Here is a 19411-nt window from a genome sequence, read left to right on the forward strand (position 1 = left end):
AATCTGTACTTTTACTATCATAATTATTGTATATTTAATGTTGTTGCCTTTCTGTTTGAAATGGTATAGTCTCAAGACTGGTAATATAAACATGGTTAATGCTATTTTGAGTGTTGTAGATCAGAAGATTGATCAAGACAGTTCTATAGCAAATTGAGTTTGCTTTGTTTTCTGAAATAGTAGAAAAAAAACAGCTTGTTCTCTTCAAGGGCGGCTGTGAGACAGTGATTAGCCTTTATTCAACTTGCTTATTGCTGCATTGGAACTCTTTTTTGTATGAAAACTGTAACAACATACAGGTATACATAAGGAAAACATATATTCAGTGTCTCAAGGGCATAATAATAATAAAAAAAATGTAAAAGTATTATAAAATAGGGTTATTTTACAAAATGATTTGCACATAATACCTGTGAGAATTTTATATTAATAATAATAATGTGTATTAATTTCAAATGGTAAAAAATTTGCCATTCCTAACAAAATGTGCTTTAAAAACATTTGTGTCCATCAGCAGCCGTTAACTGCCATATTGATGTGAATGTAGTCTCCTCCATCTGCAGTTTATTCATCATGAAGAGCGTCATCGGGGATCCCTCTCACTCCTTCCTCCCAAACCCCACACAGGCAGCTCGCTCGAGGGAGGTGTGGGGCGAAGACCACTTCTAATTTACGCGGAGCACAACTTCGACTGTCTGATTTGACTTGTCCTGCCAATCTTGTGAGCATGAGTCTCACCATCACTTGGTTGGCCCAAGCGATGCCCAATGCAGGAAGCACCTTACTGCCCACCAGCCTGTGTACGTTAAGATATAGAAGACTTATTAGAGAGCTTCAAAAGCTCAAAGTATGATATGTCCAGTTTTGTAATTACTAGGGATGTGAGGGACTAGTCAAATAATAGAGATACTGCTGCTAGTCGACATTGGAAATACTAGTTAATATTTTTTTGCACATTAAGCCTATGTTTTGCTTTATATTTTTACAAAGGCTATGGTAAAATTACTGTTATGTCAATGTAACATTTTAAATTGTACATTATTTTATTGTATATCTGGAGCGGAAAACTAAATCATTTAATTTTACATTTCTTGATCACACGATCGCAACAGGCTTAGATAAATGTCCACGGATTTTGACTTGGAAGAAAACGGAAAAGCTTTGTATAGGCTATGTCAAATTGCCATATAAAAATTAGGCTTGTTATACTACGGTACCAGTTATTAGGGGAAAATAGCCTACTGATATGAAATTTTATGCCGGTTTAAAGGGGAACCATTATGAATGAAAATAACTTTACAACAACAGATCCTATGTCAATATCCTAATGCATAGAATACCTTTAAATAATGCAGTTGTTGGTACACTTAAGGCTTTTCTTGTGATTTTGCCTCCTGGCATGTGTGTACATGCGGTGGTAATGAGCAACAATACCTTGCTTGATGTATGCTGAATTGTGATTTTAACAGGCTACACTGCCTAATGATTCAGGTGATTTGAATAAATATGTCTATATTGGTTAATGTTGATTAAGTGAAGGCTTGCTTATGTTTAATGAACAATGATCATAATGCAAGGCAAGCACATCGCATATATTTTTTAGCGGCATTTAGTATGGGATATGACTTTTGGGATATGGGATATGACTCAGATTAAAGGTACAATATGCAACATTTTCTGTCACTAGAGGGCGCTACATTCCAAACAATAACAACGGCGTAGCTTGATGACGATGTGAAGGAGTGTGGAATGATGGGAACTGTTGTTTTCAACTCCACCGTGGATGTAAATCAGTCAGACGGGAATCGAAAAATCATGTTCATGGATGAGGTTAAGTTCTATTTTTATAAATGTTGCGTTTAATGACATGCTTTTTGTGGCGAGGGGGGCGTGGTTCAGCGCGGTCTGTAGCGGGAGATATATGCTGCCTTCATGTGCTCTGGAAAAGATGATATTTTCCACTTGTGAACTGGAATTTACCAGTGTGTTGTGTTCAAGTGCTTTTGTTGTCGTAATGTAGAGTGCCCGCAAGGTCTGTGTCAGTAGAGTATCTTTTTTATCTTTACAAAAAAACAAACAAACAAAAAAAAAACGTAAATGTGGTGCTTTCTGATGATTAAAACATAATTAATAATAAAAAATAATAAAACGACATAAAATGATTAAATATGAACCAAGGAAATTGCAGCGAAGTTGAAAATTGAGTGTTAACGCATTATATTACAATTGTTAATGACACAACATTGTATTGGCTACAAAAACTATCTGCTAACAGTATTCACGACTCTTGCGTTGCTCTCCGCCATTTTGAAAAGGTCAAAGGTTATCTCATCTCGGCAACTCGTGCATCAAAATATTCTACGAGTTGCCCAGTGGAAAATACCACATGAGGGGGTGTTCATGTGCATTTTACATGTCGGCTTTTGGTATTTACCATAATTACCATAGCACGTGAAGGCACCAATAGAAACGAGACGACGTAAGTAGGTCAAGTGCAAATGACGAACACCTGTGTCTTATTGCAGTATTATTGGCGTGGAGAGACCGTGCTGGAACGAGAGAGAGAGAGACAGAGGACTCGTACTAGAGACTGGAGAGAAATTTGGACGCAGAGAAAGAAAAACGGTGGATCCGAGCTCTCATTTTTGAACTGTTTTGTGCCGTCGCGGTTGCCACGGTGAATGCGCGTTGTGCGCGACTTTTGTTTGTTTTGCTTTATTTTAATAAAGTACGAGTCCCAGTCACGCCGATCCCTGTCTTCCTTCCTGACTCTTGAACCTTATCACACTTTTATTTCATTAAAATGAATTAACAGCAAGAAAAGTAAGGTTTAATACTAAATTAGTTATCATAGATGTTACTGTATTTGTTGAATTCATTGTTGTGATAACGCTGCGCAGTTTTACGTGTTCTAAACAATTGTAAAAGTAGGCTACATTCGAACATACCCACATCATTTGCCAAAATACTGAATCTTTATGTATAACACATGCTATATTTATTTACATGGCCATAAACACCAGACGTGATAAACAATGTCAATAAACTAAACACAAACCTAAAGCAATAATACTTTCCTTACATAAACATAACTATTACCGAATGCTACATTTGGAAAAGATAAAATTAAGCATGCTTTGTCGACAGAACCAGCTGCAATCAGTAAAGAATAATTGTGTTGTGTTCCATAACGACTGCACGAAACAAGCTAACGTTTGTTGCTTGATAGACGCTACAACTACAACTTCCGCATTTGTCCAGGACTCCACGCAGTACGAGCGGAAACCGAGGGTAACGCGGATATGACACAATTGACTGGCGACTCCCAGCTCCCCCCTGCTCTAACGCCCCGTTTCCTTGGTTAAAATCGCAATTTTCTCACGATTTAAAAATAGTTGGAAACATTTGGGATATTGTAAGTAATCAACTTAACAAAATATATAACACTGGCCTTGAGATTTTGGGATATTTTAATGCAAATTCTTACATATTGTACCTTTAAGTAGATTGTCCTCTCTGAGTTTAAACGTTAATGAAATTAGTCGTGGCGCACATTCCTAGTAATTACATTCAATCTCCTTAAATGAGCTGGAGCTGTTATATTTTGGCCCTTTTGCTGCTGCCAAAACTGACACAAACACACTCACCCATAGTCGCACCTTCCGGGATTTGGGCCGTCCATAACATCTGTAACCTGAAATGGATAAATATCATACAGTGAAAACTATTTCTGTGTTATTTAAATTCGAATGATAAGGTCTATAGCGTTTACAGCACATATTGTATAATATCTCTGATTAAGTGTTATAAATCAGATGGCGGTCTAACCTGGTTGACGCAGACTACAGGTGCACCGTATGCATGGCTCAGGCGGTGGAGTGTACTGGAAAAAGCCAGCAGGTGACGTGACCTCTGTACAGCTTCATCAGCCTGGAACTCACTGCGAAACAGGGCAGCCACGGAGTCCACCACCACCAGTCTGACCAGACCTCGCTTCAGCAGCACAGGCACACGCTGAGACACGCACGCCTGCAGAGCCTCCTGCTCACATATGTACAAGCATTCATACCTTTCTAATGGTTATTAACTGGTTAAGAGGAGTTTTTGCCAGTCTCACCAGGTCAGCTGCATGCTCGATGTAGATGCTGTCAGTTAAACGCCGGCTGTGGATCAGAGCTGGAGGCAGATCTGGTCTGAGCCGGGACTGCTGGGTAATGAGTTGCCGCAGTCGTTTGATGGGGAAAGAGTCCTCAGTGCAGATATAAACAGCTCCTGTTAAATGACCATATCAAATGTGATTTCAAACAGCACTTCACCAGAGATTTGTCAAAACGATTACTTTCTTCTTCCACCCCAGTAATCTCACATGTTGCCACTAGAGTTTCAGACGATATATCTTGTGCTCAGATTTGACAAGATACTGAAATAAGTGTCTATTTGAGGCATTTATGATAGTTGTAATGAAAATAGTCTTAAAGGAACACTCCACCGTTTTTTCATATTAAACTATGTTATTCCCTTAACTAAGACGAGTTGATACATACCTCTCTCGTCTCAGTACGTGCACTCAATCGCTCTGGTGCGCGGCGACACTTTGATTTGGGAGCACTTCGACTCGGCGCAGTAAAAAGTCACGTTGGTTCTAATGACAGAAGTGAGAGGGAGAGGATTTTTCAGGAGTGATGATATTACTGCGCCGAGTCGAAGTGCTCCCAAGTGCTATTCCGCCATACATTATAGTTATCCTTTTTACCCGCTTAGAAAAGCGCCACGTTTTATTTTGTGTCACCATACTTGGTCGTGTAACTACTCGTGTAACTGTATTTAAATAGGGAAAACGTGGAGGTGTTTGGTCGCTTCTAACTTCATCTCTGTTTGGATCCTAATGAATGAACTGGGCTAAGCTAAGTGCTATCAAAGTGTCGCTGCGCGCCAGAGCGATTGAGTGCACCCACTGAGACGAAAGAGGTATGTATCAACTCGTCTTAGTTAAGGGAATAACATAGTTTAATATGAAAAAATGGTGGAGTGTTCCTTTAAGCAGTGGTTCTCAATCATAGGGCTGGGGCTCATTAGGAGAAAAATCAAGATATTCTTTATTTTATTGTTTTTTTTTTTTTTCTGTCATGGAAGAACCAGCATTTCCAGTCTTGGAAAACCTGGATATATGAGGGCATTTTAACTATAGTATTGGACATTGGAATTTATTTTATTGGGTAGAAATTGAGTAAAAAAAAAAAAAGAGGCTTCATGTCTTTACCTGAGTTCAGCCCTCCGTTTTCTTCTGGATACTGGACAGACAAGCAAAGCTGCAAACAAATCTGAGTTTTCCCAGCAGCACTCTCTCCTGCCAGCTCTGTTATTCCTCGTAACGGGAGACCACCGCGCATCAGACCGTCCAGAACGGGGCAGGCAAAAGACAGCCTGTGACCGGGCTCCAAAACAGGACATTCTCCCCGGATCAGCTGCAGAGCTGAGAATACATTAAAATAAGAGTTTTGCTTCAAAAATAGCTGATTCTCAAAGCAGGTATTTTTGAAGCAAAACTCTTATTTTAATGTATTCTCAGCCAGAGATGGGACCAAGTCACACATGTGCAAGTCTCAAGTCTCAAGTCTTAACCTTCAAGTCTCAAGTAAGTCCCAAGTATTTTTTTCTTGGGCAAGTAACTTAATAGTGGAAGGTCACCTGTGACCGCCGGGCTGGTCTTGCGCACAGCGGCTGCTACTGCACAGTGAAGGCGCAGAACATCAGTCTTGGACAAGCGTGTCAGTCTCTGCAGATCTGGACCAGACACACAGAGGATCTCCTTCGCTGATCTGAAATGGGCTAAACAATAAAACAACATTAAACAAGAAGCGAATTCAACTTTAGACTGAATGTAACGTGAATGTAACGAGCGGGATTTCTCGCCAACCTTTTTTAACAGCAGCAATAATCCTTGGATTTAGCTCAAATTGTTCCCAGTCCATCACATCCCGCGAATCTCCATTTAAACGGTGTAACGTTAATAAAATAACGTTTTAAATATTATTTTAACCCACTAAACCTCTCAGCTCACATTTTGAACAGCGCACCATTTACTTCCTGGTCAACATGTCATAAATTCTGTCAAAATCAAAGTCTTAAATCCAATCGATGGCCGATTTTATTATTTTAATCTGTCGGTGTTTATAGTTCAAGGACAGACGAACGACTACAAATATAACGAATAATACTCCATTTTAGCAAGTCAATAAGAGAAAGAGTGCAATGAAGTATTGGCTAAACAACTCAGCCCCTTCATATTATCGCGCTTTAAGACCGGGGTCCGCCACTGGCCCAGTGCACATCAAAATGGGGGTGTTTTGAGTGTAAACGTTTAACTGAGTTGATTCACTGGGATTGTAATAAATATACATTTATGATTAATATTTCAATAAAAGATGTATTATGTCATAAAGGGCTCATATTAGTGAAATTAACTCATCAAAATATCTAAACAAAGAACTGTTGTATAGTGGCCACCCCTCTATATTCAGTTTTTAAAACAGCCCATAATGTCGTATCCAGTTAGGTAGAAAAAGCCTTGGTTGAAAGTCTCAACTGTTATTGTGTTATTAGATAAAATGAAACATTTATACATAACTTCTAGACATGTTGCTCAATGAAATGCATTGCTTGCCGATTAACGTTAAATAGCTGATGTGAAAAGCTAACAATAAATAAGACTAGAGGATACCGGTTTAAACTGTTTGATCTTAAGTCTTTAACGTTAACGTTACTTCCTTTGACTGGTGAGTGGTTTGCTATTGGAGGCTAACGTTAATAACACACCATTACTTATATATTTATGCGCGTCTGTATATTATGAAAGAAAAAATAAAGCGATACATTGAGCTGTGTGTATTATGTTTACGGTCGTATCATACAGGTCTTGTGCAAAGCTAGCTTTTCATTTTGTAGCATATGTTTACATATAAATCATATCAAAACATTAGCTTAGCAAGGGTTATATATACTAGAAATATACATTAGAGATAATACTAATTTCAAATGAATCCTAATATATAAGAAATACTGTACGAGAAACAATAGTGAAAATGGCTAAAGTGAGCATTGTGTGTCTTTCGCGCGTAGTCTGTTGAGTAGCAGAGCGGAATATCAGCTACGTTTGCAAGCCGGCGACCCGAGTTCTAATCCCGGTCTCGACGCAGTTTGGATACCATATTGTTTACGACATGTTATGAAACAATTTTATGAAGTATCTTATTATTATGCTGTCCGAATGATAATAAACTGATGCAGATGATGTGTGTGTTTGCCAAACGTTTGTTGTTCAGTAATGGTGTACTTCTTGTCTTCTTCAGGTCTACATCTTCCTGCCAGTATGAGTCGTCAGTGTAAGAACTGTGGTGGAGCAGACATCGACACAGACCCAGCCCGGGGGAGTGCGGTCTGCACAGCCTGTGGTTCGGTTCTGGAGGATAATATCATCGTTTCTGAGATTCAGTTTGTGGAAAACAGCGGAGGGGTGTCTTCAGCAGTTGGCCAGTTTGTATCTGCAGATGGTAAGAGTTGTTCAACCTCAATTGAGCCTGAACACAGGTTTGGGATGAGGGCAATCATCCACCTGTGTTTTGAGGGGCACCAGTGCCAAGCCTGTTTTTTTTTTTTTTTAAATGTATTTACTTTATTAATGCTAAAAGCAACATAAAGAGTGTACACAATTTTTAATAAAGAGGAGAAAAAGGGGGGATTTAAAAGCAATGAATAATGCATAATAACAAGTTTTGAGAATTATGTCACTAAAAATAGGAGAAGAATTGTAAACTGGTAATATTCTTAAAGGCAAATATTTAGTTTTTAGACAATTTAAATAATGTGAGTTATTGCTCGATTTCTTTCATACAAACAAGAAAGAGAGGTCTAGAGTTTCAGCATTTGGATCTGTGAATGTGGAAACTGGTAATCAACAGGACCCATTTTTCTTTTTACATAAAATAATCATTTTTTTTAGATTGATTATAATCAACAAAGCTTAGAACCACATCCTTCCAACACAATGCACATTCATTATAAATTTCATTCCTAATTGACTGATAGCGATCACAGTGCATTTAATTTGCAAAAGCAGTTCTGACATTCTTAGAGCAAATGATCTTCAGAAATGATGACAGGACTGGACACCTACGTTACCCCCTCATTTAAATGGGCTTGACTTTTCATTTGCCTTATTAACCCATTAAAAAATAAATCTCATTGCACGTGTCCAGTGGCTCAACATGACAAGAAGCAAAGTTCACAATTTTGATTCACTATTTAACAGTGAAATCATGTTTTTTACAGCTTCCATGGTCGTCCTAGTAAATGATGTGTGGTTTCAGCATTAGATTAACTACAAATTGTTAACATAAATTGCTTAAATTTACTGTATGATAATGCATGTTGCTTAAATCTACTATGCATAATTCAGAAGTTGAAAGTTACCCTTTATTATTCCTTTATGAATGCTGGAACCGTAATGGCTTATTTTACCAGGGAAGAACAGTACCTCTCAATTTTTCATATGATGTAACCCATGTCTGTCTTTCCTGGTGGCTTCGTCCAAGAGCTGAGCATCCACACCCAGCTTAATGCTCTTGCTTACAAACCCAGATGGGTCCTGCACCTGCGGGGTCATGACTTTAGGAGTTTTCCTGTGCAAAATCACTCCATCAAATGAGCTAGGGGCTGTTAAAGATGCAAGACTGAGAGAAAAGTATGGCCTATGAAAGCCTGAACGTCTATACGACTGTTATTTATATTAAACATATTGTATACAATGTACATTTTATAGTTCATCAACAATAGGTTTTATTATGTATCAGAAATTAAACATGCCCAGTGAGTTACCTATCATACATGCCGCAGATGTGTCAAGCATCAATACCGCCCATTTACGCCTAGTGCATTAATCACTTCTATACAGCAGTGCTGTCAATCTGAGGAAACAAGGTTAAAAAAATCCTGAGATATTATCATGGTAGAACCTGCACAATTAACATTAAAAGGGATAGTTCACAAAAACACACACACACAAAAAGAAAATGTATACATAAATGTATCCACCTTCTTTCGCAATGCTCAAGTAAGCTTTTTTCTGTGAATGTGACTTGCAATTCATTTTCCGCTATAGGTAAATAACTGAAAGAATAACAAAGCGCAGGAAACGGTAAAACTATTTGCGCTACCAAACAGTGTGTTGATGATTACGTAAGTAAGTACCAGTTTGCAATATCAAGCAGTGTAACGAGCCGTTTTGTACAGCTAAAAATAACCGGAAGCGAATAACACTAGAAGCCAGACACATTCAATTTACAAATGACCGCACCCACTCTTACGTAAAATATAAGGTGGATAGATAGGAGAACATTGCGGTCAGCAAATTTGGACCCTTTGATGTTCATTTCATACTATTCAAAACTTTGGGGACAAAAGTGAATGTAAAAAAAGTATAATGTCATAAGATAGTCATATTTCAAATAATTGTTGTTCTTTTGAACTTTCTATATAATCAAAGTATCCTTAAAAAATATTCATTCAATTCAAATTTCATCACAGGAATAAATTACATTTTTGAAACATTCAAATAGAGAAATTCAAACACACATGCCATCAAAGCATCAGGATTTCTTACTAAAGAAAGAGGAGCCAGCCAGGCTGCTTTAGTAGTGCGGTTATCAGATGTGCAGGGTGTATCTCTCACTACCGTCACCTAGGTCAGAGAACACCAGATAATGTTGCATACAGCTGCATACCAGTGTTATTTTAGTATTATTTATGGAATTTATTAATATTTTGATAATGATAGCATTTATATTTAAAAATTATTTTAATTTTTGTTTAAATTTGAGTAATTTTTTGTTGTTGTTGTTGTTGTTGACTTTTGTCATTTTTATTTAGTTTTTATACTTAGGTTTAATTTATATTTCAGTTTTATGACATTAATTTATATGATCAATAAGTTATGAGAACATACGTTTTTACATTGATTTAACTTAAGTTAAGCAATTTTTTACTTTTTTGATTAGTTAAACTAATTTATTTTAGTCAGTGTAATGCAATTTAAAACAACACTAAGGAACATTTTCCTGATTTCCAAAATCGTAACAATGGTTCATCAAGTCGTAACAGGGTGAAAGGCACTTCTGGATTCGCTTTGCAGCCCTATATCTGCTATAACCACACTATGCAAGTTTGCCAAACCAGGTCGCGTTTCTGTAGTTCGAATGAGACATAAGAAAACTACAAATTTGACTTGCTTTACGTCAAACGTAAAGTCATTATTTAGTTTTTCTTCGTTTCTGATGTAGCAATCATACTTTCATGAAATCATGCAACATACTCTACCTTGTCTGTGGACATCGTTCATTCCAAAGCCGGTGCTAGATAAACAGCGAGTGTGCCTGGGACAAAATTATTTACGACAGCGGTAATGGACAATTCCGCTTCCAACCTGTAGGGTGACCGAAGAGGAAAAGTTCCTTAGTGTTGCTTTAAGTTGAAATGACTTTAATATCCAAGTTGATTGTACTTAATTTAAGGCTGCAACTTTTTTCTACTGTAGTTGCCAAGTTTTTTTCATTCAACATTTATATTTTATTTAAATGAACGTGAACAATATTTAATAATTTTAGTTAACAATAAAACCTGCTGCATATCAGAAATGATTTATATTGCCTGCCTCACAAAATCCTACCTCTATGTAGTTTTCTTCACTGAGGATCTCTTTCGCAGACCAGTCCTCCAGCAGCGTGCAGGTCTCTGAGAGAGAGAATTTATTCTCTTTCCTTGTATGGTCAGTCAAAACAACATTCAGCTTAAAAAGGAAGTTGTTGTCATTCTACAAGACATCGTACAACAGAAGCCAATGTTATAAAGAAATATAGCCATATGCAAGACTTCTAGATATGATAGTTCTAGAACTAACCAATAAATATTTCCTTTTTTTAATGGAAGTCTTGCCTGGTTTTGGATGTGGCAGGAGAAACAGGAAGCCCTCAGAGACGCCCGGCCGTTCAAGTTGTAGCCACACATGGATGTATGGTCCTCACTAATGATATGCTCTACATTTTCAACTTAAAAATATGCAGTGATATCAGGTTTAAAACATATTCCCCTGGTTTCACAGACAAGTCTTAAGCCTAGTCCCACACTAAAATGCATGTTTGAGCTGTTTTAACTGAAAGCAACTTGCACTGGCATATCTTAAAATATGTCCGTGCCATTGTTTTGTCTCAAGATGCACACCAGTAATGTTTTTAAGGCATGTTTATAAAAGCTATTTAAATATCCTAATTGAACGAAGGCCTAATCCTGGTTTAATCTAAACCCTGTCTGTGAAACCAAGCCATTGTGTGATCATTTGTGGTATAGAGCCATGGCAGTGTACCTACAATGGCACCTGGAGAAATAAAAATTAATTACAACTTTGGATTTAACAAAATGCATTATTATATATGCTGAACTTTAGGTGTTCATCATTATAAACAGACCTTGTGGAAGCACAGTTGAAAGCAAAGGAAGAGAAGCGTGTGGAATATCATTAGTTCTGCATGTCAGTTTTGTGATTTGATATGTAATAGTTTTGTATATTCACTGTAACATACCCAAAGCAGAAGCTAACATTAAGTGCCATGATTTGACCAAAGCACTAGCTAGAGAAATATATAATTGTGCAATATTTTACATAGAGGCAAAGCGAAATACTGTTGTTTGTGGTTCATTTGTATCATCCTGTCACTCTCTGAGCTTCATTGTTTATCAGTATACGTGGTTATCAGTCTCAGGGGTGTCAATCAATCTCTTTTGGTTGCTAATAGGAACACTTGTGAAGTGCAGTAGACATTGGCAACCGGTAAGTGTCACTGTAGTAACAGTACAACGATAAAACTGTTATTCACACAAACAGCCACTGGAGTGTGCTATAGAGCTTTATTTAAAAGCTTAAATTGTCACCTGTAATAATAGGCTTGTATTTATACACCTGTTTATATAGGCCACTGTAAGTCAAAACTATTCTTATTTACTGTATTTGTTTATTTTACTGTATTCTTATTTACTGTATTTGTTGACTTTAAACATAATACATTGTTTTTTTGTTTTTATTTTTAGGTACTTCCAAAGCTCCGGTCCTGGGCAGTGGGTTCCACACAAGTCTGGGAAAAGAATCGCGAGCTCAGACGCTCCAGAACGGTAGGCGCACCTTTATATAAGTCAGCAGCAGCAGTGTGTTGGTGCAGTCAGTAAATAATCATGTTTTTAAAACATGTGCAGGCTTAAAGTGATATTTCACCCTAAATGAAAAGATCAGTCATTATTTACACGCACACATGCCGTTCTAAACCCGTATGACTTTCTCTCTTCTGTACAGCACAAAAGGTGAATTTTTGAAGAACGTCCTGGACACTCTTTTCCACATAATGAAAGTGAATGGGAAAGGAGTGAAAAAAGGAATGAAATAAAAATAGCCCATAGATATCTTGCATTATATTCCACATCTTTTGGAACAAACCAAATGATTGACTGTAATTAAAATTAAAATCAAATATGGCATTAGATGCATCACACAGCATTCTCGTTCGTAGATAAATATTCCTTCAATATTATGTTTCATTATTACATGCCTCTGTGGAATCCTTGATTCTGATTGGTCAATAGCGCCATCCAGCGGTAAGTTATTCCCAGATAACAACTTCTGAAAACAGATAACGCAGGCTCATCCGGGTTACTGAAGTCATCAGCGCTTATACGCCTGCTAGGAACGGTTTTTCTTCATGTAAGTTTGCGTTTGGTGAGCTAATAAAATATTAAAACTCAGTCGAATCAATATTTTGTGTACAGTTATTTAATTAAGTTATGCCATCCAGAATCGTGGACTCGCTCTCTTGTTTCATACAAATGCAGCTGCTGCCATTTTGTGACTATTGTTGTACACTGTTGGATTATGAGATACAAACAGGTACGATTTTAAAACAGTTTAATCTGAAATCAACTGCCTCCTAAACTTTCTTACGTCAAAAAAAAAAATCGAATTTCTGCGTTTTTCGCATCCGTAGCAAGCATTTTGAATGGTGTTTTGACAATTCAGAGCCACCGAATCACGAAAGCGAAAAAAACGCATGCGATAATTTCGGACTGGAACACACCAAGCCGACGGTCGGCCGTCGGGCAGTTTTTGTGCGTCGGCCGACTAAGTTTTCTCAGTGTGTTCCGCACCGTCGGCTGAAATTGGTCCTCTTCGGCTTTTTTTCGGCCGATTCGACGGCCGATTCGACATGTTGAATCGGTGTCGGGCCGTCGGTGAAAGAGGGATCTCTGATTGGCTGTTCAGCAGTTAGTATGCACGAGAGTGATGGTGCGTTCAAGTCATCTCGTATAGATCGTATTTACGAGTTGAACGCACTTGAACGCCACCACAATGTCGTAAATACCAGTGGGGAGCTCGGGATTTTCACTAAGCTCCGATCTTTCCGAGTTGGGGGCGTGTCAGTGATTAACATGGTGGAATACACAATACGTAAAGGTATTTAGCTGTGATATTGTCAGGCTTTTCTATTAACAGCTCAGTTAGCTAATCGCCAACACAGAATATGATAGTATTATAATACAACAATGCAACATGTAACAATGTGTTGGCAGTGGCTTCATAAATGAATTAAAAACATAAAAATACAAAGTACACCTGATGCACATTTCTTTGTTCTTCATTTTCTAGAACTAGAGTTTAAGAACCTTACTGTATTTTTGTGTAATTAATTAAGAGAAAGTACTCCACCATTTTGCTCCGACGAAAGTGACTTGACATGCCGTTATAAACACGACTTCCCACCTCGTACGTACGAACTTCCCAGGAGGACTTGAACGCACCATAATAGCAAAACAGCGAGCAAAGTCAAAACGGTACAGATAGAAGGCTGTTCTACTGTTACGTCATCTTACCTGAGTGTTACTTGGCGAATATTTCAATATTAACACGAGATGACTGGAATAAAGAAAGTGTTTAGCAGGATTGACATTCAAAACGGTAAGCACGCACTGCTTTGTTTACGGTTTGTGTATCTGCAGCCGGCAGCGTCGGTTTCCCTTTCTGAATGACAAATATAGACGAATATAGCTGCAGAAATAGACAGTTGTCTCATTTACACGCAGGCGCAGAACGCATTTGAACTTTCCGCTGCAACTGCTCTCACCGCGGAAGATTTGCGTTTAAAGACCTAATAAAATATTTCAACTCAGGTCAATATTTCATGTCTAATTATTTACTTATGTGGCAAGTAGCCGTGTAATAAGCGGGATAATGTAACGTAGGCTACATCCAGCCGGTGTTTCTCTCAAAATAACCCCCTTCAGGCTGATCAGGGTTATTTTGAGAGAACCACCGGTTGGATGTAACAGTTACATTATTCCTTACTTATCGCATCTAACGTTACATTCATTTCTGACCCAGTTACATCCCGACCACTAATTAAATTTAGGCTACATCATTTGCATCTGCGCTTTTCTGAAAATCACACAAGACATAATTAACTGTTGATCCATTTCATAGAGCTCCCTGGATAAATGTGTTTGGATTCCAGGTGTGTGTTGATTTAACAAATATAAGGCACAGCATTGTGTAAATATGTACTTGTGTGTGAATCAGAGGAACTGTGAGAACGATGTGTTTTGTGGCATTAAAGGGTTAGTTCACCCAAAAATTAAAATTCTGTCAGTAATTACTCACCCTCATGTTGTTCCAACCGCGTAAGACCTTCGTTCATCTTCGGAACACAAATTAAGCTATTTTTGATGAAATCTGAGCCATGTTTCACTCCTCCATAGGCTTCTATGTGACCGAAACTTGCTGGCCCAGAAAAGTTATTAAAGAGATCGTTAATATAGTCCAAGTGACTCCAGTGGCTCAATCTTAAGTATATCAAGCGACGAGAATACTTTTTGTGCGCAAAAACAAACAAAAATAACGACTTTATTCCACTATTCATTTCCTTCTCTCTGGACCTCTAGTTGGTTCGCGTAGTGTTTTTGCGCAGCGCGTCTGTGTTACACGTCACCACGTAGGCTCACTATTGGCCGACGCCGGTCATGTGTGTGTTGCGTGATGACGTGCAACACAGACGCGCAGCGCAAAAACACTACGAGGCCCAGAGAGAAGGAAATGAAAAGTGGAATAAAGTCGTTATTTTTGTTTGTTTTTGCGCACAAAAAGTATTCTCGTCGCATGATAAACTTAATGTAGTGCCACTGTAGTTACTTGGACTATTTTAACGATGTTTTAATAACTATTCTGGGCCGGTGAGTTTCGGTCACACTGGAAGCCTATGGAGGAGTCAAAATTCTGTCAGATTTCATCAAAAATATCTTAATTTGTGTTCCGAAGATGAACGAAAGACTTACATGGTTGGAACAACATGAGGGTGAGTAATTACTGACAGAATTTTCATTTTTGGGTGAACTAACCCTTTAAATTCACATATTGCTCCATTACAGCTGGCTGTACTTGTGCGTTCTCAGAGCTGAAAGCCATAACACAGTCTCAAAATACTTTGAGAATCAAGGTCACCAACTGTATAAACACATGATTCTTCATGACTCTTCAACTATTAATCACAGAAACATCTGATCATATTTTAAACACTTTTTAAATGATTGACACATAAAAGTAGAATATGTCTGGCTGCTAGGTTAGTTGTAGTTAATATAAAAGATTCTGGTAAACTAATTTCCGACTGGCAAAAGTGTCCCTGTGGTCACAAACACAAGATTTAATTCATTAAATAAAGGTGTCTCATGTCCCTGCAGTGTTGCAGCAGTTATGCAATTCTGCTGTCATTTAGGGAGGTCACTGCAGACCTGGCTGCTAATCCAATGGCATGTGCAGCGTGAAAAATACTCTGGGATTAGACAGGTCTGGAGTGTGTGACGAAGGGTTGGCACACAGTGGCTCCAGAATAGAGGGATTACGCTCTTAAAAGCTTTCAGAGTTATATTTGGCCTTGGCATGCCAACACGACACTTGACACTGCAGCTTTTGGGCTCCACACAAAAAGTCCAACATCGACCTTAATATCTGTGGCTCTGTGATTATGTTAACTCTATACCGTAGGCTAAAGCAAGGGATTTCATACTTTTTGATACCAAGGACCCCCAAATATGATGGGAAGGACCACCTTCCTGAAGTATAAAGAAAGCTATATACATATGTATGATTAAACATTATTTACAACCAGTATTTATAAAATAGAATAAAAAATTTTTTCCCTGAAAGTTTCCTTGGACCCACTTGCAGCCCCCTAGGGGTCTATAGACTCCAGTCTGTGAATCCCTAGGCTAAAGAAAAAGTTTGATGTGTCTACTCTAAGCATTACTACTTTGCTGACTTCATTAACACATATTGTACATTTAGAGGATAGATCAATGAAAGCATTTGTTTCTTATAAACGTGTCTATTTCAAGCATAATTAATGACCAGGACTTGTGAAACTCATCAACTCCATCTGAAGCAACCTAAATCATTCTCATTGTTTAGAATGTGGGAGACTTTCACTGTCTGTGTGAATAAGGTCTTTTGCTAAATGATGTATTAAGTAAACAGAACTCTGCCAGATAGACTATTGGACTGTGTTTTTTTAATGTGGATTTTAATATGCTAAACGCATCGAGGGCCTCCATGGGATTTCAGGGCAGACTGATTTATGTGTCCAATGACATGGCCTGTTTTGAGATCATCTGTGAAGGAGTAAATGTACGACTGTGAAAGAAGGGGAAAGAGGGACGTAGCCTCACACGGGACGTAAAACAGCTGTCTTTCTGCCCGTTTTCACTTCCAGGCTCCACTAAAAGCCTGTCTGGCTGTGCACCGTTCTCATGACATCAGTGCTACTGGAAAACCAAACACCTGCGTGTGAAGTCATGCTTCGGTGCGCAAGCGTGCGCGTATGCATGTGTGTATGTTTGCTCAATCTGATGCATATGTGTGTCCTGTCTCTAGGGAAACGGCAGATACACAACCTCGGCAGCCAGCTGCAGCTGAACCAGCACTGCCTGGATACGGCCTTTAATTTCTTCAAGATGGTTGTGAGCAAGCACTTGACACGAGGGCGAAAGATGACACACGTCATAGCCGCCTGCCTCTACCTGGTCTGCAGGACAGAGGGAACGCCACGTATCCTTCCCACAGTGATCCCTAGGGTGTGAAACCCTAGTGAAACCTTTGTGAATAGTAATCCATCGAGAAAAGTGTGCACATTCAACCCAAATTCAAAAGAAAGAGTAAATGTTTTGACCTTTTAGGTCTTTAATAGGCAAAATTCCTGTAGCTCAAACTAGGGCTCCACAATACTGAAGAAAAAGAAAAATGTGATAACTTGTTAAAAAATTCAATATGCAATACGATAATGCTTGAAGTGTGTAAAATAAATGTAAATTATATTTAAATATATTTCAAAACTGAAAACCAATATATATATAAATTTTTTTACATTCTTTCTGGGAAAACACTACAACTTCTGAAAGTGAAGAGCAGTGTTTTTCGCATTACATAAAAAGTATTGTCACAAATCAATCCAAACAATAGGACAAATACAATAATTCAGGTAGGCCTACATTAGGTCTATTTAACAGTAGCAATCAAGTAAAAAGCAATACAGAAACGTGATAATCAAATATAAAAAATTAAACTGCAGTCAGGAGCAGTGAGTGATTTTCTCTTTTTCTTTTGTTTGTTTGACAGACAGCAGCAGGTGTACTGTATTAGGCTGCTGTCAATTTAAGACCTAATGCACGGATCCTATTGACTCACATCCAATTTCTTTCCCAACTGTTTAAGGTCACTTAAGACAATAACTGACTGTGTTTACATGTGTGTGTGTCAGACAGTGCGAGCACCACAATGAGTTGTTTTCCGCAGCTAACTCTTTTTAACATCAAGCAGGTCACCGTCACGTGACCAGTCTATTCTCTGTGTCAAACTAATTTAACTCTCATTAGAATATTAGTACTAGACTGTTAGGTGTTATGATTCGGGTAAGTAGAATAAGTTGACGTAGTTGCAAAGTTACTTATAGTCAGCAGAATGTCTGTTGGGGAGAATGTCAAAATAAAGCAGAGAGTCTACTAATACTAATACTACTAATAGAGTTAGATGACATGTAGTCATGTCTAAAGTGGACAATTGAAATAAAGAGTTTCCTTTTCTTTGCTTCATCAGAAGTTGGAACAGAACCAAACCAGCATAAACCAACCTGGACCAGCATAGAAATTCATTCTGGTCTAAAATAGTCTCTTTTACCAGTCCATGCTTTCCCTATGGAAAACCCGGTTCAGGGTCTGAAGGGATGTGTCAGGATGTGAAAACAATAGTGGTAAAATATACTGTCAGAGGCAAAACAGAGGAAGAGGAAGAGGAAGAGAGTTTACTGCACCTTTTGGAATCTCAGAGGATGTTCCCTGGAGTAAATCATGAAAAGAAGCCCAGCAAGTCGCTCTTTGAGCCACTACTCCCTCATTTAAAAAAAAAAAGAAGATTTTCAGTGTCCGTCCCAGTTGTGTACAAAAGCTAAAAATGCATGTCCCCTTTACTGTAGTGAAAATATGGAACTCAGTCATAGTAATTAGTGATTTTTAAGGAAAATATACTTTCCCTGTTCCAAATTTTATGGTTGTTTTTCCCCAACCTGTCAAAATGATGTTCTCAAATTTTGTGGGTTTGAGACTCGCCACACAACGCATGCCTGGATAGTGTTACACCACTGCTTTCTCTCTCTGTCTCACAAACAGACAGACTCTTACAAGCACCCTCCTGTCTGTCTTCTTGGGTCACACCCAGTTTTCCGCTCTGCTTTTGTGTAGCGTCAGGCCTGTCTGGGTACCTGGTGTACCGTTTAGAGTTGCCAAAGGAGAATTGTTACCTGTCCCTGGGTGGGGCTCTTTCAGTTGCATGCAAAGATTCGGTACTTCACGCTAAACAGCAGATACACAAAGAAGTCGTTCAGTTCTTTACAGACCGCCAAACCCATTCCAAATAGTGGACTAATGTTAAATGTGTTCTGCTTTGCCTCATCAAACATCCTTACAATTATTTCATGCATCTTTGTGATATGATACACAGAATTATTTTGGACAAGTGTATACTAATTACTTTATGTGAGAATTATCTTGACTTTCACTTTTAAGTGTGAGATTATTAAACTTCAGCTTCTTTCAAATATCATTTTAGCCAATTAGCAGTGTTTTAACATCTTTTTAGACCAGGTTCTCTAAGGTGAAGATTGACTTTTGTTCTGGAAACATTGATTCAATGAGCTTCACTGACCTGGGGTCTCATTTATAAAGCGTGCGTACGCACAAAACGGGGCTGGAAACGTACATACGCCAGTTCCCACGCAAAGGT

At 38.3% G+C, this 19411-nt stretch overlaps 2 protein-coding genes across 3 annotated transcripts in view; one reads left to right on the forward strand and one right to left on the reverse strand.

Annotated features, from left to right (window-relative positions):
• Window positions 1–213: 213 nt before the first annotated feature.
• On the reverse strand, window positions 214–6292 carry xrcc3 (X-ray repair complementing defective repair in Chinese hamster cells 3). The gene is made up of 7 exons (XM_084431687.1): window positions 5918–6292; window positions 5689–5829; window positions 5261–5473; window positions 4118–4272; window positions 3829–4041; window positions 3648–3694; window positions 214–796 (listed from the first exon to the last, which is right to left on the reverse strand). Exons 1-7 carry the CDS (start codon window positions 5970–5972, stop codon window positions 565–567), a joined length of 1056 nt encoding a protein of 351 aa, XP_084287813.1. The 5' UTR covers window positions 5973–6292; the 3' UTR covers window positions 214–564.
• A 249-nt stretch (window positions 6293–6541) lies between these two features.
• brf1b (BRF1 general transcription factor IIIB subunit b) overlaps window positions 6542–19411 on the forward strand; it is a 61506-nt gene continuing 48636 nt past the window's right edge. Inside the window, exons 1-4 of one of the 2 annotated variants that reach the window (XM_084431689.1) lie at window positions 6542–6776; window positions 7350–7550; window positions 12136–12216; window positions 17012–17185. In XM_084431689.1, coding sequence (XP_084287815.1) covers window positions 7370–7550; window positions 12136–12216; window positions 17012–17185 — 436 coding nt within the window. In that variant the 5' untranslated portion in view covers window positions 6542–6776; window positions 7350–7369. Of the gene's footprint in view, window positions 6777–7115; window positions 7551–12135; window positions 12217–17011; window positions 17186–19411 lie in introns of those variants that run through there. The other variant, XM_084431688.1, reaches the window with a different exon arrangement.

Source organism: Rutilus rutilus, assembly GCF_951802725.1.
Source record: "Rutilus rutilus genome assembly, chromosome: 15".
In the NCBI taxonomy this organism is placed as follows: domain Eukaryota; kingdom Metazoa; phylum Chordata; class Actinopteri; order Cypriniformes; family Leuciscidae; genus Rutilus; species Rutilus rutilus.